General features: G+C 43.4%; 1 protein-coding gene across 1 annotated transcript; it reads right to left on the bottom strand.

Moving 5' to 3' along the window:
• On the bottom strand, positions 1 to 27711 carry LOC122920100 (fatty acyl-CoA hydrolase precursor, medium chain-like). Its single transcript, XM_044269309.1, has 13 exons — positions 27663 to 27711; positions 22380 to 22584; positions 21813 to 21951; positions 21376 to 21509; positions 15625 to 15778; positions 10232 to 10345; positions 5203 to 5298; positions 4800 to 4940; positions 4140 to 4214; positions 3913 to 4060; positions 1261 to 1410; positions 207 to 279; positions 1 to 112 (listed from the first exon to the last, which is right to left on the bottom strand). The coding sequence occupies exons 1-13, from the start codon at positions 27709 to 27711 to the stop codon at positions 1 to 3; spliced, it is 1590 nt and encodes a 529-aa protein (XP_044125244.1).

The raw sequence follows: 27711 nt of genomic DNA, 5'->3' as shown, positions 1-27711 counted from the left end.
TTACTTTCTCTCCTTCAGCTTTAAAGACAATTTCAGCTTTAAGTTCATCTTCATATAGTATTCTTCTCTGCCGTACTGCCGCCATGTTGTGAGGTCGGGACTATTGGGGTTCCTACAGAGAACAATGTGGCATTATAAGTAATGAGCAGATAATGAGGTGACAACAGCAACTGTGTGGTCAGTCCAAATCAGAGTTATGATCTTACCCAGTCCGAGCAAAGTTTGTCCAGTATTTCATAACCTTCTTGGTCAGGACTTCCTCTTCAAGGGTTGCAGGTCCTGAGAAAGAGGACATCACTATTACTAACTGACCTACAATTCTCACAGCAGCACACATCTCCTCCCTAGCCTGATACTAGCCTGATACTAGCCTGATAAAGCCTGGTAAAATGTATCCATCTGAAGTCCCAGCTATTTACTTTAAATACAATTGTAGCAAATTCTCAGCCATGTAAGAAGGACTAGGTCGGGATGGTTTTCTCAGCCTCTGAATGGAAATGAGAATGGCTCTGTTTACTGATATCACAATTTTTCTGTCCGCGATGTGGTGTGGATCAAGACGGATCCGTCGCCTATTGACTTTCAATGGAGTTCAAGACAGATCCGTCATGGCTATATAAGACATAATACAACCGGATCCGTTCATGACGGATGCATGCAGTTGTATTATTGTAACGGAAGCGTTTTTGCAGATCCATGACGGATCCGCAAAAAATGCTAATGTGAAAGCATCCTTAAAGGGGTTGTCCAAGTTACATTTATTGATGACCTATCTGCAGGATAGGTCATCAATATCAGATCGGCTGGGGTCCGACACCCGGCACCCCCGCCGATCAGCTGTTTGAAGAGAAGGCGTGCGCTGTGCCAGTGCTGCCTCCTCTTCGCTGTTCACCTTCTTGCTGTTGCATCTGCAGCGGTGAGCAGGTGTAATTACACCTAACCGTCCCATTCATTTCAATGGTACGGATCGCTCCTATACACTTGTATACACTTGAAATGAATGGGACGGCTTGGGTAATCAATCAATAAATAAATCAATCAATAAATATAACTTGGACAACCCCTTTAAGTTACAGATGTGTCCACCTGATTCCTTCATCCTAGAGCAGGGAGCCACACATACCACTCATGGCCAAAAAGATGTTTACTGTAAGGTCTGATCCCCCCTTCCTTTACAAACACATGATACAACTGGCTATTCCCTGAGGATAGAAATGGGGAAGAGTCTTCACAGGATGTTAATGATAACAGTATACTCACCAGCAAAAAATGTACCGTTCCTCAGGAAGGCTCCTCCAAACACAAAGAAGATCTCATCTCCATGATCGCACTTCACAAATGATGGCCTTTCGCGAGCTTTATAGGATGGTGGGTGCTGAAACTCATAAAAGTAGACGGGAAGCCCAAGATCTAAAGAGACATAAGAAGACCACACGTTATCTGTCCATTTCATGATGATCAAGCAGCCTGTGATGTATACGGAGAACATTGCCGTCCTTCTTTTAGGGTACTTTCACACTTGCGGCAGAGGATTCCGGTAGGCAGTTCCGGCATTCCGGCATCAAACAGATGCATTTGTCAGACGGATCCGGATGCGGATCAGTCTGATAAATGCATTGCAATACCGAAACCATCTTTCCGGTTGTCATCCGGAAAAACGGATCCGGTATTTATTTTTTTTCACAGATTTAAAAGTCTGCACATGCGCAGATCGGAAAGCTGAATCTGTTTTGCCGGAACACTTAATACATTTCAATGGAAATTAATGTCCGATACGGCATTCCGGCAAGTGTTCAGGATTTTCGGCCGGAGAGAAAACTGCAGCATGCTGTGGTATTTTCTCAGTCCAAAAAAACGTAAGAGGGACTGAACGAATGCATCCTGAACGGAATGCTCTCCATTCAGAATGACAGGGGGCACAGAGGCGGAATGCCGGAGTCCCACTATGGTGTCATTAAGCATGATGGGGGTAACTGTATTTTATGTGCCCTCTTTTATTATATTAGGTTCTGTCCTTTTTTCCCTGCTTTGTGCTTTCTTTCTGCCATTTATTTTTCAGCTAACCTGAGGTAAATCTATTGGCGCATTCTGATTGGACGATGGTTGCTTGCCTGTATCTGGGGTACCTGTTTTCTGCCCCTCCCCTGATTGGTCAGCTGTTCTCTGTGGGGGGAATTTGGAATATTTATAGGAGCTGTCAAGCGGGTTCAGAGCTGTCAGTGGCCAAACCTGTGAAGAAGAGAAGACGTCGCCCTCCCCTTTGAAGTCTCGGTCCTGAGTTAGAGGGGGGTTAGTCACCCAGCTCCGCTGGGGGGACATTTGTGGTTTTTACTGACGTTTTAATGGTGTTTGATTAATTTATGAATTAATTCATTATTTATTAAATTTGGTTTATTATGTATTTTAACCCTTAATATAGGACCGCGGCGATTTTGCACCATATTTGGGTTTGGTCTTTATTTTAGTTAAGTGTTAGATAAGAACTATGCTCATATGACACCATGCATTAGGATAAACCTGATCAGTTATTTTCCAGTATTGAGCTCCTGTGACGGAACTGAACACCGGAAAAGAAAAACGCTAGTGTGAAAGTACCCCTAACATATAACGCCATACACTGCCACAGCTCTGGAGGTGCATACAATAACTGCATGAAATGTCACAGGAGCGGACTGAGAGGACCCCGAGACTGGGACTAGTGGTATTACTGTGCACATGGGCTGAACAAGGAGCCGTCATCTCTCCTGACATCTCTGTCTAACAACTTGCTTTGCACATAAAATAACATTTCTGGAATTTCTTTACATATAACTGCATGTTGTAACATGTCACCGGGTGCTAGACGTTTGAGGTGTCCGACACCGTCCAATCAGTGCTGCCAGCGCAGGGACACAGCCTCCAACTAGTGACAAGCTGCCGTCCATTCATTCATAAATCTCTACTGGGAATAAAGAGGAAATCACAACACAGACGGCGAAGGAAAGAAGTTCCAGAATTGTTCTTTTATGGGGAATACAATTTGCTAAATCAGACTTGTCATGTTCCTCAGTTCATAACTGAAATGTCCTTCAGACCTTCCTCAGGTAACAGATGCCCCCGGCCATCCAGATAACGTAACATGATTCATCAGACCAGGCCGCCTTGTTCTTGTAGTGCACCTGAAACCATCTCTTCCCCAGGTACGTAACGCACACACACCCGACCATCCAGATGATGTAACATGATTCATCAGACCAGGCTGTCTTCTTCTATTGCTCCGTGACCCTGTTCTGATGCTCATGTGACCACTGTAGGCACTTTTAGGGAGGACCAGGGTAAGCATGAGTGATATCACCAGTCTGTGTCCACTGAGCAGTTACAATGTGTGTCCTGACACCTCTCTGTCATAGCCAGCAGGAATGTTGTCAGCCGTTTGGCCTACAGTAGCTCTCTTGTGGGATCTGACCAGACGAGCTAGCCTTCATTCCCCCTACGTCAATGAGCCTTGAGCATCTGTTGCCCTGGTGCCAGTTCACTGGTTCTTCTTCTTTGGAGCACCTTTGGTTGGTACTAAACACTACAAACCAGGAACATTCTACAAGACCAACTTTTCTGGAGATAACGTGACTCGGCCATCTAGACATCACAACTTGGCCCTTCTCAGAGTCACTCAGAACCTTACACTTCAAGAACTGACTGTCCACTTACTGCAAGGACATATTGTCATAAGATAACCATATTATTCACTTCAGCTATCAATAATTTTAAAGTTATTGCTGACAGGTAGCGGTTTCAACACATTTAATATTATGGTTATGGTCAGGAGTCACATGAGCGCACGATGCAATTGTACTTGCATCGGGTATTTGGGGCATAATGGGGGACCAAGGCCTACTACTTCTACATATCAGCTACTATGTGAATAGACTGTACCTCGATAGTATTTTGCAATCTCAAGAGCCGGTATAACAAACTTTTGATCGCCACACAAGTCCAAGAAGCGATCACGAATCTTCAGTGGATCAGTGATGTCACCAATATACTCCTCAACAATGAATGGGATGACGTCAGGACTCAGAACCTGGAAAATGGACATTAACCACAATGAAAACTAATCGGATAATAAGACGAAGCACTTAGAGGACATGAGCTCATCTCACCGGTATAGCCTCTTGGACCTTCTGGATCATTGTCTCCCTTGTCATTCCTTCTGTTATCCCTGTTATATTTAATAGCTAAATGAAAAGATAATAAGAATATTACCATCACTCCACCCAAATAATAAACCTTCTCCGGCTCATGAATTTTCAATTTTTCTGCACAGTATTTTTTATTAGAGCAGCGTTTTGTGCTCCAGAGCTGCTCATCCTGTAACTGAGGCAGTAAACATCCAATATGATCCCAAATGGGATGGGTCAAACGATCACCTGGTCATCACCCTGCATACACTGTACTGCATGTGCTCAGTGGTAACCACAGGGCCCTCTAGACTTACAGCTGAAGGTGGACATAACTGAATGGGGCCCCCACTGTACGTGTTCAGGACATGAAAAACATTTGCCAAATTTATCCTTGGCTGCTGTTGTAATGCTAGTATCCCATATGCAGTGAGTTCTATGCCGAGACGGCCTGCCGGAGCTCTCTGGATCCAGATTTGGCAGACGGTATCGGAATGCCCACTGGCCCCTTTAAATACAATGCCGAGAATTTTCCAGATCTCCACTAGACCCCATTATAGTTGATGTTCTCTGCTGTATCTCTTACTACATATGTAAAACTAGCCTAAGGGGAGCGCTGTCATTCTTTAGCTTTGCTCATACCTGTAAAAGTGCCCAGCCGAACTCCTGATTATTAATTCCAATGAGAAATGGGACCTTGTTTCCTTCCTTGTTAGCCATCATCTCCTTTACTGGTTTAGGTAGAAAAACCCCGTCCACTGATCCAGGAAAAGCTGTCACGCCCTGCAGAGACAGACAGCACATGAGACACCGACCTGCAGTAGGTGCATCAGTGGGTATGTGCACTGAGACCTGGGACAAAGAAACAGTCTATGGGACTGTGAGTGACAGCCTAGCACTGCACGTGGCCATCTCGATCAGTCCCACAGTCTTTATATGACGTGGTAGGGCACCTGTGTGACGGACACTTCATCCAGACTTTTCTTCATGGTGATGCAGTAAGAAGGACTGGGAGGTTTAGGACTCCGAGGATGACAACACCTACCATTGTTTGGGTGATAGCGAGAAACTCCTCTTCTGATTTCTTCTTCAGACAGTTGGCTAAGGAGGCGAGATCACAGCCTGATATGTCCGCTACTAACTGCAGAGGAAAACAGATATAATATTCAGATATTGTATATATTTATTTCTGGACCGGTTGTGGTTCTCACTGCCCTGCGACAGGAGGTGCAAAATTGAGAATCGTGAATTTTGTGTAGGTCGTTCAGCCTCTAATTATTAGAAGCAATTTTATCTCAGATTAAATAGAAAAAAATATCATCAGATACCATTCCCAGAGAAAGAATGGTGGGTGGACTAGTATTTGTAGTATCCACAAAGTGGTGGTTGTAGTATCTATCCAGTAGTAAAAGACACTGTATCTAGTACTCAGTAGTATTAGTTGTAATAGTAGTTGTAGTATCTATCTGCTGGTAGAAGTATCTATTAGTAGTAGTAGTATGTAATAATAGTTCAGGAAGCCCAGGAGGAGCCTGTGCAGAGGATGGGAGTTGTAGTGGACCTGATGTTATGTCCCAGTGTATTCCCTCAGGCCGTTGCTTCCGGGGGATCAGTGTAGTGGAAATGTAGTATGAAGAATAAGGCCTGAAGTAAAACGTAAAAAAAAAAGTATTTCTTTTTTTACTAACTGCAACGTACAACAGAACTTCAAATACATCCAATAGCAGTAAGTGCAATCTTCTGGCACCAGTACTGAGGATGAAAGCAGGATGGTTGGCTGCAGTTTACCACTACTTCTTCACTGACCTAGTAGTAGTCTGGGTGATGGGTGTTTTAGCTGTAGTCCCTCACCTTACGGCAGTGTGTTAGATGCTGAATAGAGCTGTTCACTTTGCCTCTATTGAGTCTCTATTTCTTTGATCTCTCTGGATAACCTGTAACAGGAGCAGGAGCACAAGCCTGTGCTTCCTCTCCACTATGATGCTCAACAGGAAACCCCCCTCCTGAAAGGCAGCAGGACTAGTCCACTCCTACCAAGAGGGAAGGAACTGGGTGGTTATCCCTGTTCCTTGCCAACTATTGCCAATCATTCCTTACTTGTCGTTACAGCCAATTACAAGAAAAATTAATAAGATAACATAAAATACAATACCATACATTGCATAATAAACTACATACAATGGTATCACCCCTAGGTTTGAGATACTACACCCTGGATGAAAGGCAGGACATCCCTGGGAGGTGCTTATGGTCCCTACTGGTAGTCTGGCATAGAATACTCAAAGCCGTTGTTCACATTGACTGCCTCCTTAAGGGCATAAGTGCATACCTAATGGAGACGTATTTACTGTAAGTCATAGTATGTGCAGTGCCGTGAAAAAGTATTCACACTCCTTGAACTTTTAAAAAAATTTGGGGGGGGATTTTATATGATAGACAAACACAAAGTACGTGTGAAGTGAAAAGAAAAAGATACATGGTTTTCAAAATTTTAAATAAATAAAAATCTGAAAAGAGTGGCGTGTATTTGCCTTTAGCCCCCTGTACTCTGATACCCCTAAATAAAATTCAGTGTCTCCAATTGCCTTCAGAAGTCACCTAATTACCATATTTTTCCACCTATAAGACGCACCTAGGTTTTTGAGGAGGAAAATAAGAAAAAAAATATTTTGAACAAAAAGGTGTGCTTTTGGTGGGCTTTGAGCTAATGGTAGCCTGTGAAATGACACCTAGTATGGGGTCTGTGGAATGGCACTGTTATGGGGGGTCCTGTGGATGGCACCTGTTATGGGGGGTCCTGTGGAATGACACTGTTATGGGGGGTCTGTGGCTGACACTGTTATGGGGGTCTGTGGATGACACTGTTATGGTGCGTCTGGGGATCGTGGATTGACAGATAAATTAGCTCTTATGCTATGTGACCTCCACAAATCCCCCCCAATAACAGTGGTCAGCCACTGTGAATGACCCCAATACAGGGGGTGGGGGCTGGCATCTACACTAGTTTTTAAATGGCAGTGGGGCCCGGTGCAGTCACTGTATTCTATTGCACCGGGCCCCGCTCACTGTGCTAATGGTATCTACTGTAACTGCAGGCAGGCAATGTTTAACTATAAATATGTTCGATCCAGCAGCCTTTACTTACGATCATAGCAGGCTGGAGGCTGGAGGCATGAGGCTGGAGGCAGGGTGGGCACTGGCAGCGTAACTTCCTACGTCACGTGCCTGCGCCGCCTGCTTTATTCATAAAGTGGGCAGAGCAGGCATGTGACGTAGGAAGTTACGCTGCCAGTGCCCACCCTGCCTCCAGCCTCCAGCCTGCTATGATCGTAAGTAAAGGCTGCTGGATCGAACATATTTATAGTTAAACATTGCCTGCCTGCAGTTACAGTAGATACCATTAGCACAGTGAGCGGGGCCCGGTGCAATAGAATACAGTGAATGCACCGTGCCCCGCTGCCATTGCAAAACTAAAGGCCGGCCCCCAGCCCCTCCTCCCCCCTTGCTGATACACACACCGGCCACGCTGTGCAGCTTGCCGTTGGCGGTGTATCAGTGTAAAAACGGCATTAACACTGAACATCACCCTGAACACACAATACCCTCCGTGATACATGGAGGGGGCAGCATCATGCTGTGGGGAGGCTTTTCTTCAGCAGGGACAGGGAAGCTGGTCAGAGTTGATGGAAAGATGGATGGAGCTAAATACAGGGCAATCCTGGAGGAAAACCTGGTAGAGACTGCAAAAGACTTCAGACTGGGGCGGAGGCTCACCTTCCAGCAGGACAATGACTCTAACCATCCAGCCAGATCTTCAATGGAATGGTTTAGATCAAAGCATCTTCATGTGTTAGAATGGCCCAGTCACAGTCCAGATGTAAATCCCACAGAGAATCTGGGGCAAGACTTGAAAATTGCCGTTCACTAACGCTGTCCATCCAATCTGAGTGTTTTTTTTTAGCTATTTTGCAAAGAGGAATGGGCAAAAATTTCAGCCTCTAGTTCTGCAAAGCTGGTAGAGACATGCCCCAAAAGACTTATAGCAAAAGGCGGTCCTACAAAGTATTGACTCAGGGGGCTGAATACAAATGTGCGCCACACTTTCCAGATTTGTACAGTTGCAAGAAAAAGTATGTGAACCCTTTGGAATAATATGGATTTCTGCACAAATTGGTCATGAAATGTGATCTGATCTTCATTTAAGTCACAACAATAGACAATCACAGTCTGCTTAAACTAATAACACACAAAGAATTAAATGTTACCATGTTTTTATTGAACACACAATGTAAACATTCACAGTGCAGGTGGAAAAAGTATGTGAACCCCTAGACTAATGACATCTCCAAGAACTAATTGGAGTGAGGTGTCAGCCAACTGGAGTCCAATCAATGAGATGAGATTGGAGGTGTTGGTTACAGCTGCCCTGCCCTATAAAAAACACACACCAGTTCTGGGTTTGCTCTTCACAAGAAGCATTGCCTGATGTGAATGATGCCTCGCACAAAAGAGCTCTCAGAAGACCTACGATTAAGAATTGTTGACTTGCATAAAGCTGGAAAGGGTTATAAAAGTATCTCCAAAAGCCTTGCTGTTCATCAGTCCACGGTAAGATAAATTGTCTATAAATGAAGAAAGTTCAGCACTGCTGCTACTCTCCCTAGGAGTGGCCGTCTTGTAAAGATGACTGCAAGAGCACAGCGCAGACTGCTCAATGAGGTGAAGAAGAATCCTAGAGTGTCAGCTAAAGACTTACAAAAGTCTCTGGCATATGCTAACATCCCTGTTAGCGAATCTACGATACGTAAAACACTAAACAAGAATGGATTTCATGGGAGGATACCACAGAGGAAGCCACTGCTGTCCAAAAAAAACATTGCTGCACATTACAGTTTGCACAAGAGCACCTGGATGTTCCACAGCAGTACTGGCAAAATATTCTGTGGACAGATGAAACCAAAGTTGAGTTGTTTGGAAGAAACACACAACACTATATGTGGAGAAAAAGAGGCACAGCATACCAACATCAAAACCTCATCCCAACTGTGAAGTATGGTGGTGGGGGCATCATGGTCTGGGGCTGCTTTGCTGCGTCAGGGCCTGGACGGATTGTTATCATCGAAGGTATAAATGAATTCCCAAGTTTATCAAGACATTTTGCAGGAGAACTTAAGGCCATCTGTCCACCAGCTGAAGCTCAACAGAAGATGGGTGTTGCAACAGGACAACAATCCCAAAGCATAGAAGTAAATCAACAACAGAATGGCTTAAACAGAAGAAAATACGCCTTCTGGAGTGGCCCAGTCAGAGTCCTGACCTCAACCCGATTGAGATGCTGTGGCATGACCTCAAGAACGCGATTCACACCAGACATCCCAAGAATATTGCTGAACTGGAACAGTTCTGCAAAGAGGAATGGTCAAGAATTACTCCTGACCGTTGTGCACGTCTGATCTGCAACTACAGGAAACGTTTGGTTGAAGTTATTGCTGCCAAAGGAGGTTCAACCAGTTATTAAATCCAAGGGTTCACATACTTTTTCCACCTGCACTGTGAATGTTTACATGGTGTGTTCAATAAAAACATGGTAACATTTAATTCTTTGTGTGTTATTAGATTAAGCAGACTGTGATTGTCTATTGTCGTGACTTAGATGAAGATCAGATCACATTTATGACCAATTTGTGCAGAAATCCATATCATTCCAAAGGGTTCACATACTTTTTCTTGCAAATGTATTTATTAAAAATGTTGAAAGCCATGTAACGTCTTCTTTTCACTTCTCATATACTTGCTACTTTGTGTTGGTCTATCACATAAAATCCCAATAAATACATTTAGGTTTGAGGGTGTAATGTGAAAAAATGTTGAAAGGTTCAAGGGGTATGAACAGTTTTTCAAGGCACTGTATCTAATGTTCCTTCTAATGAAGCATAAAATGTAGCGTTTCACTCCAACAGATTATATAAAAAAGGGAAAGGTTTTATTCCCCCATACACGTATACGACCTCTTGGCTCATCCCCATGGAGACATCTTCAAGCCCTAGTATTCCTTCTAGATAGGCTGTACTTACCTCCTGATAGGGGACGAGCTCTTTAGGGCTGCTGACTATAAAGCCTGGCTTTGTTACTGATCCACTCTCTGCGATGGCGCGGTGGAACAGACCTTTGGCTAAGGGAGAGAGCAGCTAGAAGAAAGACAATTCAGATTATTCTCATCCTAAACCCTTGGATCGGGCACATTCATTATTTCTGTCATTATATCTTCAATGATTGAGCATTGTCCTGTATTCTGCTTATGGCACAGACAGAACAATCTGACCACTTCCGATCAAAGAAAAAACATGGGGAATTGTCCTTTGGGCATTTTTCTAATATATCTCTATGAACAGAAATTATTTTTCCTTTTCATTTTCAGAAGAGTATTTATTCCACTCCTGCCAAAGGGCAATTAATGCACAAGAAGCAATGAAAAGTGTAACCGCTGTCCTCACTAACGCTATATAAGCCACAGAGGGAGGTTACTGCTGATAGAGCAGAGATCATGTCCGTGTTTTCTCCCTTAAGCCTCATTCACACGTCCATGCTTAAATCCGTGAAAAGGTGGTCCGTGATGCCTCCGCAAATATTTCCATGATGTGTCCGTTTTTTGCTGTCCGTGTGTTATCCCTGTTTCACTGACACTGCACAGCTGAAAAATAATTTTCAAAGCATCTCTTCCTAATGAGACGTGAAACACGGATGGAACACGCATGGCATCCGTGGTTTTCACAGACCCACAGACTATAATGGGTGTGATGGATCCATGAACACATGAGGCTTCATAGGGGTCATCCAGGAAAAGATATGTATAACTTTTCCTCAGGATAGGTTATCCATATTAGATCTGCGGTGGTGCAATACCTGGGACCCCAGGTAGTCAACATACTTACCCTGCCAATAAGCTGTTAGAAGAGTCCTTGAGCGCCGCAGCCTCTTCCTAGGCCAGTGACATCACTGTACATCGGTCACATGACCTAATTGCAGCTCAGCCTAATTCAAGTCAATGGGGCTGAGCTGCAATACCAGGGTTGAGTTAGCCCTGTCCATGCTTTCTCCAGCACCCCCTACCTCCACGGCACTGATGTGGGAATTTCAGTCCTTGGCCTCTGCACATGAGCTTGGGTTAATGGCCAGTGTCTCCCAGCACTGGCCTCAGGAAGTAAGTGCACCTGCACTGGATTTTGGAGCCTGAATCAAATTTATTCACAGAGCGCAGGCTCCAGCTAAATACTGCTAATTAAAAACAGCCTTGGGAAATGCATACTACAAAAACAAAAGACAAAGTCAGCCATCACATTCTGTAAAATGAATCACCCCAGAGCGCATTTGCATTGTGTTTCTGCTTTTGTATTTTCGGCCACGCTGAAGCGCCCATGGGCACTTATCAAATTTTATTGGATGTGCTGACTAACTTTTTAACGTTTTAGGATGACTGGTTCATCAAGTCCATCTTCAAGGATATAATTGTGGATAATATCATCAGTTGTCCATAGTGTTACAGAGTTTTAATACATTACCAGAAGTTGGCACTTTTCCCAGTAACCTCCCTGAAGTTTCTTAGCCTTTTCTGGATTTGAGAGCAATGAAGCTTTTTCTTCCACTAGAGAAGAACCTTGTGATAACCTCAAACATCTGATCCAGAATCCTCTGACATAAATGAAATCCCTTATTAGGACATTGAGGTTATTACACTTCTCCACATTGGTAGTTCCCAGAGTGAAAGCTCACCTCAGATGTTTACAATCCTTTTTATTTAAGGCTTGGAACAGAGGTATCTCCAATCTATATGGTAAGTCCTTCTTCCGATGCAAAGAAAGGCCTTGAGGTGGTGGTTGTTGGACAGGAACCTATCCCAGGGAAAGTTATTTGCCTAATGTTTTGGTTGAGGGAAGGTTCAGGTAGAAAAGTGAGCCCAGGGAGTGCGCTCCCAACAAGAGAAAAGAGCGGTAAGAATAGGATTGATTAACTTTCAAAATCTCTACCTCAATCCCCATGTCAGAATCCAATTCAATTTTGCTTCCTTTTTTTAACTCATCAGAGGGGGGCAAGGCATGAGCCATGTTCATTGAGGGAGCGGAGAACCATTTTGCTGACAATTATGAGGTATACATAAGAAAAATAGACAAGTCAGTCACGGATCTCCTGAGCAGATAATCGCTCCTTCCAGAGGAATGGGAGTTGATTTTGGAATTATTTCAAGTCATTATTAGGAAAAGGGGCAAGACCGCAATCAATGTGATAGCTACCTCGACTTGCAGGTCCTTCTCACTGATGGAGCTACTAAAGCTCATAAGAGGGCGCTCCTGTCTCTGATTACTCAGCTTTGTGGCTTTTGTGGTGCACCAGCTTTGTGGCTTTTGTGGTGCACCACTGCCCTTTAGTGGTATCCCCTGAGGTTGGCTGAGTGGTCAGCCTGGAGAACTCTTTGGTAACCTGTTGCAAGCCGGAATACCTTTCCGGTGCAGAGGCGTGCAAAACCTCTGGCTGAAAGAGTTCTGGAAGGCAGTCAAGGAGTGCCTGTGGAAGTTTCCAGGGTAGGACATAGGGTTGTACTCCGGGATTAAAAGTCAGCACTGAGTTGTTAATCTGACCCACCCGTAGCGTTTGGGGTGCAGCCAGGTCAGGGATAAGGGGCTCTGACTCAGGTTGGGCTCGTTCTCTGTATCTCAGCTGGCCATCCGGGCATGCTTGCAGGCATTGGATTCTACCCGCAGCACCTGGTTCTTCCTGCCAGACTTCAGGGGTGATGGCAGGGGACAGTGACTTGGCCAGAAGGGTTACTCCAGTTGCAAATAAGCCTTGCACAGACCGCATCGGGGTGTACTCAACCTGGTCTCCAACATACAGGTTGTGGCGGGCCTGTGGTAGGTAATTCCGTTTAACGGAGCAGCGGCCCCACAAATAGTTCTTCCCCAATATGATTGTCTTTGAGGAACCCACACCTCTCTCCACGGAGAACCACAATACAGTTCCCGTATGTCGTATAAGTTTAGGGTCACCTGGCCGGGGGTCATCCAGGACCTGTTTGACCCACTCTTCAACCACCGTCTTATATTCCCACTGGCTTTGAGCGTGGCATGTTATCTCAAGGGGGACCTCGGGGTTGAGGTGACTTGGCCTTTGTTCAGCTTTCCTGGGTGGCGGTGTGGAAACTCCAGCCACCTCTGCCGTGCCAGCCGGCGTGCGGAGCATGGCCTCCTTGGGCCTAGCAGTGTGATCGGGTACCACTGGGTGCAGTGCAGGGGCAACTACGGTTTGGACCAGGGGCCTCAGGGAGCAAGATGGCTATGACCTGTTGTTGCGGCCGGATGGCTGGTTCCGGTGCCTCCTGTCGGTGTGCGGGGACCTTTGCGATGGACGACATGATCGCGGCAGTCTCTGAAGCTGCAGTCGACTCTGCGGGGGTCATGGCTTGCTTCTGGGCCAAGACGTCCATTGCGGGGGTTGATGAGGCCATCGGTGATGTTGTCGCTCCGGGACCTGGATCGCATGTCTGACAGCGGCTTCCGCGGGAGCGGGTTTGAGGATGACCATTTTTGTCTCAGGAGTGGCTGCTGTCCGAGGAGGAATCCACAGCCTCCGGAATCATGGAAAGCGCTGTTTTCACCAGTTGGGAGCCCCGGACCTCCGGTGGGTAATTTTCATACACCGGTTCTCCTGCAATAGTCATTCGGTCCCACTTTGGCTTGGGGAGCGCCATCTTCCTTTGCTCCTCAGTCAAGCTGGATGCAGGAAGTGAAGGTGGAGCCTCAGAGAAGGGGGCTTCACTCCCTTGGCTTACATTGCAATGTTCTTGGTGGGCAGGATTTAGGTTTCCCGCTTCTAGGGGGGCGTAGTCAGCATCTCCTGAGAGGGCGTTCCTGTGTTTTCACGCTTCTGAGGGTCATGAAGAAGCTGCACCATTACAGAAATATGGTAAATTAACCCTTGGAGTGCTGACACGCACAGTGCCATGCTTTCTTGTCCCGCAATAAAAGTAATAAAGTCAATTTTCAAGGTTTTAACACAGTTCTTAGGCCTTGTAGTAGTGTTAGACACACAATTCGATCCCATTTGTGACGCCACTTTAATGCAGTGGCCAGATACGGGTGGATAATATTTTGAATTTGTCATGACGCCAATTGCAGCGTGCGCAGGGTACTATCCCAGGGCCCTTCCAAGGTGTTATAACGCACGCCTCAGATTAGGAATGCCAGAGTGGTGTAATGGCCTATAATGTCTCTATAGCTTTGTGGTAGTTGAGTCACGGTGTCTCCTACCTGGGTACGGCCGGACTCCTGGCTCCTGGTTCACTTGCAATAAATTTGAGTGCAGTGATAGTAGGAGTAATAGAGAAACTTTGCAGAATAAATGATGTCCAGACCTTTAGATGAAGTTCAAACATTGCTTTACTTGAAATAACTTGCATCCAAGCGGTATACGCTTTGGTCTCTTGGGCCCAGCAGGTTTTGGCAATCATTGGCAGGAATGAGTACTTCTGCTTTAAATGTGGAGCTTGCAGGATAAAACGTCTGCTTGGTAGCTCTGTAACTGTGGCAGGATTAGCTTCTGCACTTATCTGGTACCTTCTGCTGTGTGAGGACAGACCAGCTGAGGAGGAATTCGCTTCTCCTAGGACTCTGGACTTATCTCACAGATGGATTCTCAGGGGATGATTCTTTCTTCCTGGAATTCTGGAGTTTGCCTGTAGTTTCTGCTCTCTTCATCCAGCAGAGCTGAAGGTGCTCAGACTGGGTATATAGCCAAGTCGCAGCCAAAACTAGGTCCTTGCTGTCGAACTTGAACATACACAGATTCGCTCATCTCTAATCCTAGGTGATTGTTGTTTTAGCCATAGTCCCTCACCTCACAGCAATGTCTTTTAATGCTGGTCTCAGCTTGTCACTGTGCTGACTGACTTCTCAAGGCTGTATTTGAGGATTGGTTTTAGCTGTTGTTCTCTCTGGAGAGTCCTTTTTAGGAGCAGGAGCTCAGACATGTGCTTCCTCTCCGCACCAAGGCAGCTCTGGAACTCCCCCCCTGGCAGGAAGCAGGACCAGCCCACTCCTACCAGGAGGAAAGCAGGCTGGTTTTTCATGTTCCCTGGCAATCATTTATCATTTACTTACAGTATTGGAATATACGGCCAAACATACAATAATATAGCAATATACCTATATATGGTACTCCCAGGTCTGGGGTACTTCACAGTGATGGTGTGGATTGGGTTTTACTTTTCATTTGCCACTTGTGTATTGTCTGTCCTTTGGCAAGAGTGGAATAGATGCCCTGGGTGCCACCTCAGACTCAAGGAGAAGGAGAATTCAGGTGAGTAAATTACATTCTTATGAAGTCAGACACAGGATGGGAAGCTTCCCAGGAGCGATCGATGCTCAATATAGATATAACTAGATAACAAACACAACAAACACTAGAGAGAACTTACAATAGCGGAGACGCACATCGCACCGGCAGATTCACCAAATATAGTGACGGACTTGGGGTCACCACCAAAATCTGCAATGTTTTCCTGTACCCATTGGAGGGCAGCAACTTGGTCTCGAAACCCGTAATTACCAGGAAATTTCTTATCTCCAGTACTGAAGTAAAAAAAAAACATTGTACATTGTATACAAAGACTGAGTCTGAAGCCGACAACCACTGAAAACTATTACAGAAAACAAAACAAATAAATATACCTCAAATTTACTTATTCTGCACTGACCCCAAATTACATCCTGCATTATACTCCAGAGGTGCACTCACTATTCTGCTGGTGCAGTCACTGTGTACATACATTACGTATCCTGTACTGATCCTGAGTAACATCCTGTATTATACTCCAGAGCTGCACTCACTATTCTGCTGGTGCAGTCACTGTGTACATACATTACTTATCCTGTACTGATCCTGAGTTACATCCTGTATTATACTCCAGAGCTGCACTCACTATTCTGCTGGTGGATTCACTGTGTACATACATTACTTATTCTGTACTATACCCCAGAGCTGCACTCACTATTCTGCTGGTGCAGTCACTGTGTACATACATTACTTATCCTGTACTGATCCTGAGTTACATCCTGTATTATACTCCAGAGCTGCACTCACTATTCTGCTGGTGCAGTCACTGTGTACATACATTACGTATCCTGTACTGATCCTGAGTAACATCCTGTATTATACTCCAGAGCTGCACTCACTATTCTGCTGGTGCAGTCACTGTGTACATACATTACTTATCCTGTACTGATCCTGAGTTACATCCTGTATTATACTCCAGAGCTGCACTCACTATTCTGCTGGTGCAGTCACTGTGTACATACAATACATTACATTTCTTATCCTGTACTGATCCTTATGCTGTATTATACTCCAGAGCTGCACTCACTATTCTGCTGGTGCAGTCACTGTGTACATACATTACTTATCCTGTACGGATCCTGAGTTACATCCTGTATTTTACTCCAGAGCTGCACTCACTATTCTGCTGGTGGAGTCACTGTGTATATACATTACTTATCCTGTACTGATCCTGAGTTACATCCTGTATTATACTCCAGAGCTGCACTCACTATTCTGCTGGTGGAGTCACTGTGTACATACATTACTTATCCTGTACTGATCCTGAGTTACATGCTGTATTATACTCCAGAGCTGCACTCACTATTCTGCTGGTGGAGTCACTGTGTACATACATTACTTATCCTGTACTGACCCTGAGTTACATCCTGTATTATACTCCAGAGCTGCACTCACTATTCTGCTGGTGCAGTCACTGTGTACATACATTACTTATCCTGTACTGATCCTGAGTTACATCCTGTATTATACTCCAGAGCTGCACTCACTATTCTGCTGGTGCAATCACTGTGTACATACATTACTTATCCTGTACTGATCCTGAGTTATATCCTGTATTATACTCCAGAGCTGCACTCACTATTCTGCTGGTGCAGTCACTGTGTACATACATTACTTATCCTGTACTGATCCTGAGTTATATCCTGTATTATACTCCAGAGCTGCACTCACTATTCTGCTGGTGGAGTCACTGTGTACATACATTACTTATCCTGTACTGATCCTGAGTTACATCCTGTATTATACTCCAGAGCTGCACTCACTATTCTGCTGGTGCAGTCACTGTGTACATACATTACTTATCCTGTACTGATCCTGAGTTATATCCTGTATTATACTCCAGAGCTGCACTCACTATTCTGCTGGTGCAGTCACTGTGTACATACATTACTTATCCTGTACTGATCCTGAGTTATATCCTGTATTATACTCCAGAGCTGCACTCACTATTCTGCTGGTGGAGTCACTGTGTACATACATTACTTATCCTGTACTGATCCTGAGTTATATCCTGTATTATACTCCAGAGCTGCACTCACTATTCTGCTGGTGGAGTCACTGTGTACATATATTACTTATCCTGTACTGATCCTGAGTTACATCCTGTATTAAACTCCAGAGCTGCACTCACTATTCTGCTGGTGGAGTCACTGTGTACATACATTACTTATCCTGTACTGATCCTGAGTTATATCCTGTATTATACTCCAGAGCTGCACTCACTATTCTGCTGGTACAGTCACTGTGTACATACATTACTTATCCTGTACTGATCCTGAGTTACATCCTGTATTATACTCCAGAGCTGCACTCACTATTCTGCTGGTGCAGTCACTGTGTACATACATTACTTATCCTGTACTGATCCTGAGTTACATCCTGTATTATACTCCAGAGCTGCACTTACTATTCTGCTGGTGGAGTCACTGTGTACATACATTACTTATCCTGTACTGATCCTGAGTTACATCCTGTATTATACTCCAGAGCTGCACTCACTATTCTGCTGGTACAGTCACTGTGCACATACAATACATTACATTTCTTATCCTGTATTAGACTCCAGAGATGCAGTCCCAATCCTACATTCTTCAGAGCTGAATTACATCATATTCAGCTGATTATGTTGTACATAGACTATACTAACCGCCCCTGTGCTGGGGACTTACCTTGTAGTCTCTAATATCTGTGGAGGATTTTATGTAATTGTTTTGTAAATGGTGCGACGTTGTCTTTAGCAATATTAGGGATCTGCTCGTGTCCTAGAGACCGGCCTATATCCAGTAACATGTCGTATCTGTCATGTGATGTTATGTACAAGTCGTGTGCTTCTCTATACTGTGATGCCCCCATTATGTAGCATTGTCTGTAACAAGGAGGACCCTTTGTGCCGCCCAGTCTGAACCAGTGAGGGGAATATACATCCCCTGTGATAATCCGATTGAAGATTCCTGATGAGACTGGGAATTGGGTTACTGGGAGCAGGAATAAAGCTGCCCTGCTGTACTCCGATTAGCACCTGCCAAACCGAGGTGCACCCCATCTCTGCACCCAAGCCCCCTGAACCGGTAAGTAAGCATTTCAACTGAATACCAGGAATGTGAGTTCATTTATCATAAGCCATAACTCATTCCAGATAAAACCTACAGATTAATAACTTCCATAATCAGGTCCAGTTTGAGCGTTGCAGAGGGAGCAGTTTTTGTGATACGTGTGGTTCAAAATCAGTGTATTAAGTGCACTCAGTGGCTCAACCACCGCAGAATAACACAGAATAGGTGCACTCTCCCGTGGTAACACCCACTACCACTAAAAAACAACTGGAGTGAAAATATTATTGAGGGAGGGCTCTGGGTAATGCAGGAAGATATATACCACTCTGCAGTTATCATATAAGACAAATATGAATCACTATTGATAGAGATATATATGTTGGGTACATTAAATTAAATCCCCCTAAAACCAAATTAAAACCACTAATAAAATATACAAAACCCAAATAACCAAATAAAAACACGATTTATGAAAGTAATAATGTTTGTAGGTGGTATTAAATTCTCACAAGTGGGCAGATACACACATCTCCTTCCTATATACATAGTGTCACATGCAGTACATAGCCGCTTCATTATACAGTATTTTTAGCTCAACATGATAAAATGCAATAATTAAAATAATTGCCCTAAAAGTGTCCATAGCCTTCAAAGCCTAAAACTTTATTGGTGTGACTTGTGCTCTGAGCCTAGCTCCATTACAGAATACGTACGGTTGGGTTATTGTGTGTTTGCTTGCAAGTGGGGCGCTGCTGGGGTTTCTATTGGCTCCAAATGTAATGCAATAGATGGTGGCAGTGTGTTTGGGAGGCCTGGACTGTGGGCAGGTGGTATTTATGCTCAGCCTGAGTGGAAGTTGAGGGGACAAGGCAAGTGGTGTACATGACATCCCCCCCTACCCTTCTCCGCTGCATTATAACATCTACGATAAAGGGTTAAGGTTAATGTCTCTTCACTGTTTTCAATTACAACCAGCAGAATTGTGAATGCTGCTCTTGAGTTAAATACAGATGGATACTTAGTAGAAAATTAGTCATTAAATACAATACAGACCAAAAGTTTGGACACACCTTCTCATTCAAAGAGTTTTCTTTATTTTCATGACTATGAAAATTGTAGATTCACACTGAAGGCATCAAAACTATGAAATTAACACATGTGGAATTATATACATAACAAAAAAGTGTGAAACAACTGAAAATATGTCATATTCTAGGTTCTTCAAAGTAGCCACCTTTTGCTTGGATTACTGCTTTGCACACTCTTGGCATTCTCTTGATGAGCTTCAAGAGGTAGTCACCTGAAATGGTCTTCCAACAGTCTTGAAGGAGTTCCCAGAGATGCTTAGCACTTGTTGGCCCTTTTGCCTTCACTCTGCGGTCCAGCTCACCCCAAACCATCTCGAATGGGTTCAGGTCCAGTGACTGTGGAGGCCAGGTCATCTGGCGCAGCACCCCATCACTCTCCTTCATGGTCAAATAGCCCTTACACAGCCTGGAGGTGGGTTTGGGGTCATTGTCCTGTTGAAAAATAAATGATGGTCCAACTAAACGCAAACCGGATGGAATAGCATGCCGCTGCAAGATGCTGTGGTAGCCATGCTGGTTCAGTATGCCTTCAATTTTGAATAAATCCCCAACAGTGTCACCAGCAAAGCACCCCCACACCGTCACACCTCCTCCTCCATGCTTCACAGTGGGAACCAGGCATGTAGAGTCCATCCGTTCACCTTTTCTGCGTCTCACAAAGACACGGTGGTTGGAACCAAAGATCTCAAATTTGGACTCATCAGACCAAAGCACAGATTTCCACTGGTCTAATGTCCATTCCTTGTGTTCTTTAGCCCAAACAAGTCTCTTCTGCTTGTTGCCTGTCCTTAGCAGTGGTTTCCTAGCAGATATTCTACCATGAAAGCCTGATTCACACAGTCTCCTCTTAACAGTTGTTCTAGAGATGTGTCTGCTGCTAGAACTCTGTGTGGCATTGACCTGGTCTCTAATCTGAGCTGCTGTTAACCTGCGATTTCTGAGGCTGGTGACTCAGATGAACTTATCCTCCGCAGCAGAGGTGACTCTTGGTCTTCCTTTCCTGGGGCGGTCCGCATGTGAGCCAGTTTCTTTGTAGCGCTTGATGGTTTTTGTGACTGCACTTGGGGACACTTTCAAAGTTTTCCCAATTTTTCGGACTGACTGACCTTCATTTCTTAATGCAATGATGGCCACTTGTTTTTCTTTACTTTACTTTTACTTTTTTCTTGCCATAATACAAATTCTAACAGTCTATTCAGTAGGACTATCAGCTGTGTATCCACCGGACTTCTCCACAACGCAACTGATGGTCCCAACCCCATTTATAAGGCAATAAATCCCACTTATTAAACCTGACAGGGCACACCTGTGACGTGAAAAACATTTCAGGTGACTACCTCTTGAAGCTCATCAAGAGAATGCCAAGAGTGTGCAAAGCAGTAATCAAAGCAAAAGGTGGCTACTTTGAAGAACCTAGAATATGACATATTTTCAGTTGTTTCACACTTTTTTGTTATGTATATAATTCCACATGTGTTAATTCATAGTTTTGATGCCTTCAGTGTGAATCTACAATTTTCATAGTCATGAAAATAAAGAAAACTCTTTGAATGAGAAGGTGTGTCCAAACTTTTGGTCTGTACTGTATGTTTACTTAATTACGGAATATTGTGTGTAAATTAACCCTATATGTAACCAGTACAGTCATAAGGAATGTTTAACATACATTATATAGCAGTGCTAGATCTTTACCTGAAGAATCCTGGCATCCCCAGCCTGTACTGTATGGACACAACCACTACGTTCTCATAGGCGCTAAGTGCAGAGCCATCATATGTACTGGCCGTCCCCAACACCATCGCACCACCGTGTATATAGCACATGACCTAGGGAAAAGCGTAATAGATTAACATTTATTGGAAAGCCATAATTCTTAAAGGGCCACTACCTCATATGTGAGAACCTCATGAAAGGTGACAGTCTATAAGGCGCAGATGACATTACTAGCTACATAAAGACCAAGAGACAACGTTTAAGAGAAATTCTCTGCAAAACTACAACTCCCAACATGTCCTAAGCACCTGCATCTGTCCAAGCATGGCAAGAGTTATGCTTGAAAACAAACATAGCTAAATTATAATATTGCAAGAAGTATCAATGTATTTCCCTCTGATTTTTGTGGCACTTACAGGTAATTTGGATTTCTTGTGTCTGTCGGCTGGAGTATACACATTCATGTACAGGCAGTCCTCCGACATCGGGGGCATCTGTAAGGAGGATTGGTCACCGGCTTTTGATTCATTCGTAACCAGTTCAAGCTGTAAACACCTGAAATATACAGAGGCGATGAAATGTATCTCCATCTATGTCAATGGTCTTGTAAATATACATGTCCTATTCTTGTCCATTTTGCGGACAAGAATAGGTATGTCTACAGTGGGCCGCCCATTCCGTTCCGCAAGCGGGCGGCTTCCTTTTTTTTTGCGGATCCGCGGTTTGCAGACCGCAAAAAATGGCACGGTCGTGTGCATGTAGCCTAAAGTGGTTTACAATTACTTGTGAAAGTATTCACCACTTGGTTTTTTAGTGGAATAGGCCACATGCTACAATGAAATGAAAATGTGTTCACCCCCTTCACCATAATATATGTATATACAGTCATGAGAGAAAAATTGTCCTTAGAAGTTCTTAAAATGTCTTGGAATTCAAAGAACATACAGTTTATATTCAACTGCACCACAAATACGTGCACTCACATGGGGGCATACTTGGAGGCGTCTCTAACAGAGCTCCAGGGCTCAGGAGGTTCTGGGTTAGCAAATCTCAGAGGTCCGACTGGAGGTTTTGCAAAAGGGACTCCATAAAATACATCAATGACTTTTGATGTTTCCTTTACTGGCACAGTAACGCCTCGTAGTTTTCCATATTTCGTGGTCACTAATGGCCTTTCATCATTTAGATCTAGAAACAAAAACATTTTTCTATATTAACTACTATAATACTGCTCCTATGTACAAGAATATAACTGCTATAATACTGCTCCAATGTACAAGAATATAACTACTATTATACTGCCTCCTATGTACAAGAATATAACTACTATAATACTGCCTCCTATGTACAAGAATATAACTACTATAATACTGCCTCCTATGTACAAGAATATAACTACTATAATACTGCCTCCTATGTACAAGAATATAACTACTATAATACTGCTTCCTATGTACAAGAATATAACTACTATAATACTGCCTCCTATGTACCAGAATATAACTACTATAATACTGCTCCTATGTACAAGAATCTAACTACTATAATACTGCTCCAATGTACAAGAATATAACTGCTATAATACTGCTCCTATGTACCAGAATATAATTACTATAATACTGCCTCCTATGTACAAGACTATAACTACTATAATACTGCTCCTATGTACAAGAATATAACTACTATAATACTGCTCCAATGTACAAGAATATAACTACTATAATACTGCCTCCTATGTATAGGAATATAATTACTATAATACTGCCTCCTATGTACAAGAATATAACTACTATAATACTGCCTCCTATGTACAAGAATATAACTACTATAATACTGCCTCCTATGTACAAGAATATAACTACTATAATACTGCTCCTGTGTACAAGAATATAGCTACTATAATACTGCCTCCTATGTACAAGAATATAACTACTATAATACTGCTCCTATGTACAAGAATATAACTACTATAATACTGCCTCCTATGTACAAGAATATAGCTACTATAATACTGCCTCCTATGTACAAGAATATAACTACTATAATACTGCTCCTATGTACAAGAATATAACTACTATAATACTGCCTCCTATGTACAAGAATATAACTACTATAATACTGCCTCCTATGTACAAGTATATAACTACTATAATACTGCCTCCTATGTACAAGAATATAACTACTATAATACTGCTATCATCCTGCTTCAATTGAAGATCAGATCACAAGAGCCACCAAGATCTCCACAAGTCAACTTCTGCAATACATTGAAAAGAAACAGAACCAGCGCGTACTTCTGGTTGTGACCTACAACCCAAAACTAGAGGTACTGAGGAAAACTGCCCAAAAATTACACTATGTCCTACATAAGGATGACCGATTAAAAACAATCTTCCCAGATCCCCCCTTACTAGCTTCCTGACAAGATCAGATCAAGTTCAAGGCCATGTACCACCCAACCCAACCCTGTAATATAAGAAGATGCAAAACCTGCTCCCAAATAATGACAACAGATAAGATCCGGTTCCTCAACGCACAGCAGGACTGTAAGATCCCTGGGACATTCACACCTTCTACATCTAATGTTATTTATGGGATTCTCTGCACTAAATGTCCTGTTGGGGGCGTCTTCATTGGAGAAACAGGACAGAGACTCAATGCAAGTATTGAAGAGAAAAAGCGACACTTTCCGGTGGCTAAGAATTTCTGTAGACCAGGACACAATAAAGAACACATGAAAGTTCTCATATTAAAAGGTATTTTCAAATCTCAAAGAGCCAGAAGAATTTGGGAATATAAATTGGTAACACTGCTTGACACTTTGAATACTGGACTGAATTTGTCCCTGGGATTTCTGACACACTACAAGATCTAAAGAGTCTTCTATGGGGGCACCAGGTCTCTGAAATAACATCAAATTAGAGACCATAAAACATTCCCACCCGTATCTGTGAGATAATTAAGGACTCATTCTCACGATCTTTGATATTCTATTGTTCTGTTGTTTTTCAAATGTCCATTCATTCCCCCAGGTCTCTGTTCTTACTGTATATATATTGCTGTTTCTTCATATACTCTTGTAGAACGCCTGATGAAGGGACTGGTGATGTCTGGAAAGCTCGCTATGTAACATCATTAAGAGGTATCAAACCTGCAATATTATTTAGTTTCTCTTAATGAGAGCGCTAACGTGGTGTCCATGTTCTGGATTTTCTGGTTGCTGTGCAGCATTATTACTTGGGTTGTGTATTACTCCCTGGTATCCTGCCCTCTAGTATCTTGCACCCCGGTTCTTACCTGTTCCAATTGCTGTTAGAATTAAGGCGCTGAGGAGCAGAATGTGCGGCGGAATCGCCATGTCCTGTGCGCTGTGATGTGAGGTTGCTGATATTAAATGTCTAGTTATCTTTGAGCAAATCACGGTAGTAGTATAGCCTTTATAGCTACTGTCAAACTAAAAGTGACAGGTCGACACGCCCCTTTTCCCGCCCATAACCCCGCCCGCCCTGCCCACAACCCTTCCCAGTCCAACACAAAGCGCCGCCCATCACCCGTCTTAAACCACGTCTAAATACCGCCCATTCATTGCCCCCCTTACACTGTCAGGATATTATGTTTAATCATGTACAATCGTGTTTAATAAAATAATATTATAAATATTGACAATAGCAAATATTTTTTTGTCACCGCATCTATCACAGATATACAGCATTCATGGCATGTTTTGCCAAGTTGTATAAAAACAGCATCATTGCATGTAACTATTTGTAACAGAAAACAGTATTTATAAAACTTTATAAAAACACTTACCAAATGCAGAATTAAAGACCAAATGCAGAATTAAAGCAATGAATCTTTACATATACGCGTAGCCAGAAATAAAAAATCCAAAGACATGAGACCAATCCACGCTGTGTGAACACGTGTCAGAATGTTGCAAAAGCTCAAACAAAAAACCTACTGAATGGGTAGATGTCACTTCATTTAGGCCCCAAAATCGGATTTCACATATTGTTCCAAACAAAAGACACATCTATACTATATATACATTCTTCTATCCCTCTCCTGGAATATGCATGCATCTCATATCTATGTATGTATGCATGTATGTATGTATATATCTCATATCTATCTATCTATCTATCTATCTATCTATCTATCTATCTATCTATCTATCTCATATCTATCTACAGTGCCTTGCAAAAGCATTCACCCCCCTTGACTTTTTTTGTATTTTGGTGCCTCACAACCTGTAATTTTTGCCCATTCCTGCTTGCAGAACTGCTCCAGCTCCTTCAAGTTGGATGGTTTGCACTTGTGAATAGAAATCTTTAAGTCTGACCACAAATTTTCTATTGGATTGAGATCTGGGCTTTGACTAGGCCATTCCAACATATTTACATATTTCCCCTTAAACCACTCAAGTGTTGCTTTAGCCGTGTGTTTGGGGTCATTGTCCTGCTGGAAGGTGAACCTCCGTCTTAGCCTCAAATCACGCACAGAGTGGTACAGGTTTTGCTCAAGAATATCCCTGTATTTAGCACCGTCCTTCTTTCCCTCAACTCTGACCAGTTTCCCAGTCCCGTCCCCCCAGCATGATGCTGCCACCACCATGTTGCACTGTGGGGATGGTGTTCTTTGGGTGATGCGATGTGTTGGGTTTGCGCCAGACATAACGTTTTTTTTATGGCCAAAAAGTTCAATTTTAGTCTCCTTAGACCAGAGCACCTTCCTCCATACATTTTGGGAGTCTCCCACATGCCTTTTCACAAACTCACAACGTGCCTTTTTGTTTTTAACTGAAAGTAATGGCTCTCTTCTAGCCGCTCTGCCATAAAGCCCAACTCTATGGAGCGCATGGCTTATTGTCGTCCTATGTACAGAGACTCTAGTCTCTGCTGTGGAACTCTGCAGCTCCTGCAGGGTTACCTTAGGTCTCTGTGCTGCCTCTCTGATTAATGCCCTCCTTGCCTGGACCATGAGTTTTGGTGGACGGCCGTCTCTTGGCAGGTTTGCTGTTGTGCCATGTTCTTTCCATTTTGTTATGATAGATTTGATGGTGCTCCTGCGGATCATCAAAGATTTGGATATTTTTTTATAACCTAAACCTGACTTGTTCTTCTCAACAACATTGTCCCTTACTTGTTTGGAGAGTTCCTTGGTCGTCATGGCAGTGTTTGGTTAGGGATGTCTCTTGCTTGTAATGACAGATGATGTGACACTTAGATTGCATACAGGTGGACATTATGTCACTAATTATGTGACTTCTGAAGGTAATTGGTTGCACCAGAGCTTTTTATGGGCTTCCTAACAAAGGGAGTGAATACATACGCACATGCTTATTTTCTGTTTTCTATTTCTAAACAGTATTTTTTTTATATCTTTTTCTCATTTCACCTCACCAACTTAGACTATTGTGTTCTGATCCATCACATGAAATTCAGATTAACAAAACATTGAACTAAAGGCTGTAATGTAACAAAATACGGAAAAAGTCAAGGGGGTGAATATCTCATATCTATCTATCTATCTATCTATCTATCTATCTATCTATCTATCTATCATGTCTATTTATCTTCTATCTATCTATCTATCTATCTATCTATCTATCTATCTATCTATCTCATATCTATCTATCTATCTATCATATTTATCTCATATCTATCTATCTATCTCAATAAATTAATAAAGCTTTATTGCCGAAGCATGTGAGAAAAAGGGGCTGAGAAATGGGGACACACCCGTGGTCGGTGTAGAGGAGTCCGTGGCATATCATGACAGGGGGGAAGGGGTGCAGACACACGCACACTGGAGCTGAAGTCTGGGAGTAGATCAGAGTCTCCTAAAGTTGATGTCCCTCACTGCTGAGTATTTGGGACAGTATATCAGGAAGTGGGCCTCATCCTCCACCTCCTCCAGGTGGCACTGCTGGCACAGTCTGCTTTCTCTAGGCATGTAGCTCTGTCGATGCCATCCGGATTCGACAGCCAGGCTGTGGGCGCTCAGTCTGTAGCGGCTCAGGATTTTCCGGTCTCTGGGGTTCCCTAGTTTCTCCAGATATGGGGCCAGTTTGTAGTCTCTTTGCAGGCTCTGATACACCATCAACTTCTGGGATGCTCTCACCTCCTTCCTCCATTTACTGACGTATTCCTCTTGTCTCTTGTTTACTGTGTTCCTGATACCGGCTTTTGTGAGGTGGTGTGGGGAGATTATCTGGTTGGGCTGGGTTTCAGTAAGTTGATTTTGGGGCGCCTTGCCTGGGATACCTTTGGTGTAGCAAGGCTTTATGGTGATGGGAGCCTTCACTACTACCAT

Source organism: Bufo gargarizans, chromosome 10 (assembly GCF_014858855.1).
Source record: "Bufo gargarizans isolate SCDJY-AF-19 chromosome 10, ASM1485885v1, whole genome shotgun sequence".
In the NCBI taxonomy this organism is placed as follows: domain Eukaryota; kingdom Metazoa; phylum Chordata; class Amphibia; order Anura; family Bufonidae; genus Bufo; species Bufo gargarizans.
The sequence above is the reverse complement of the archived record's forward strand: the minus strand, read 5'-3'. Positions and strand labels throughout refer to the sequence as shown.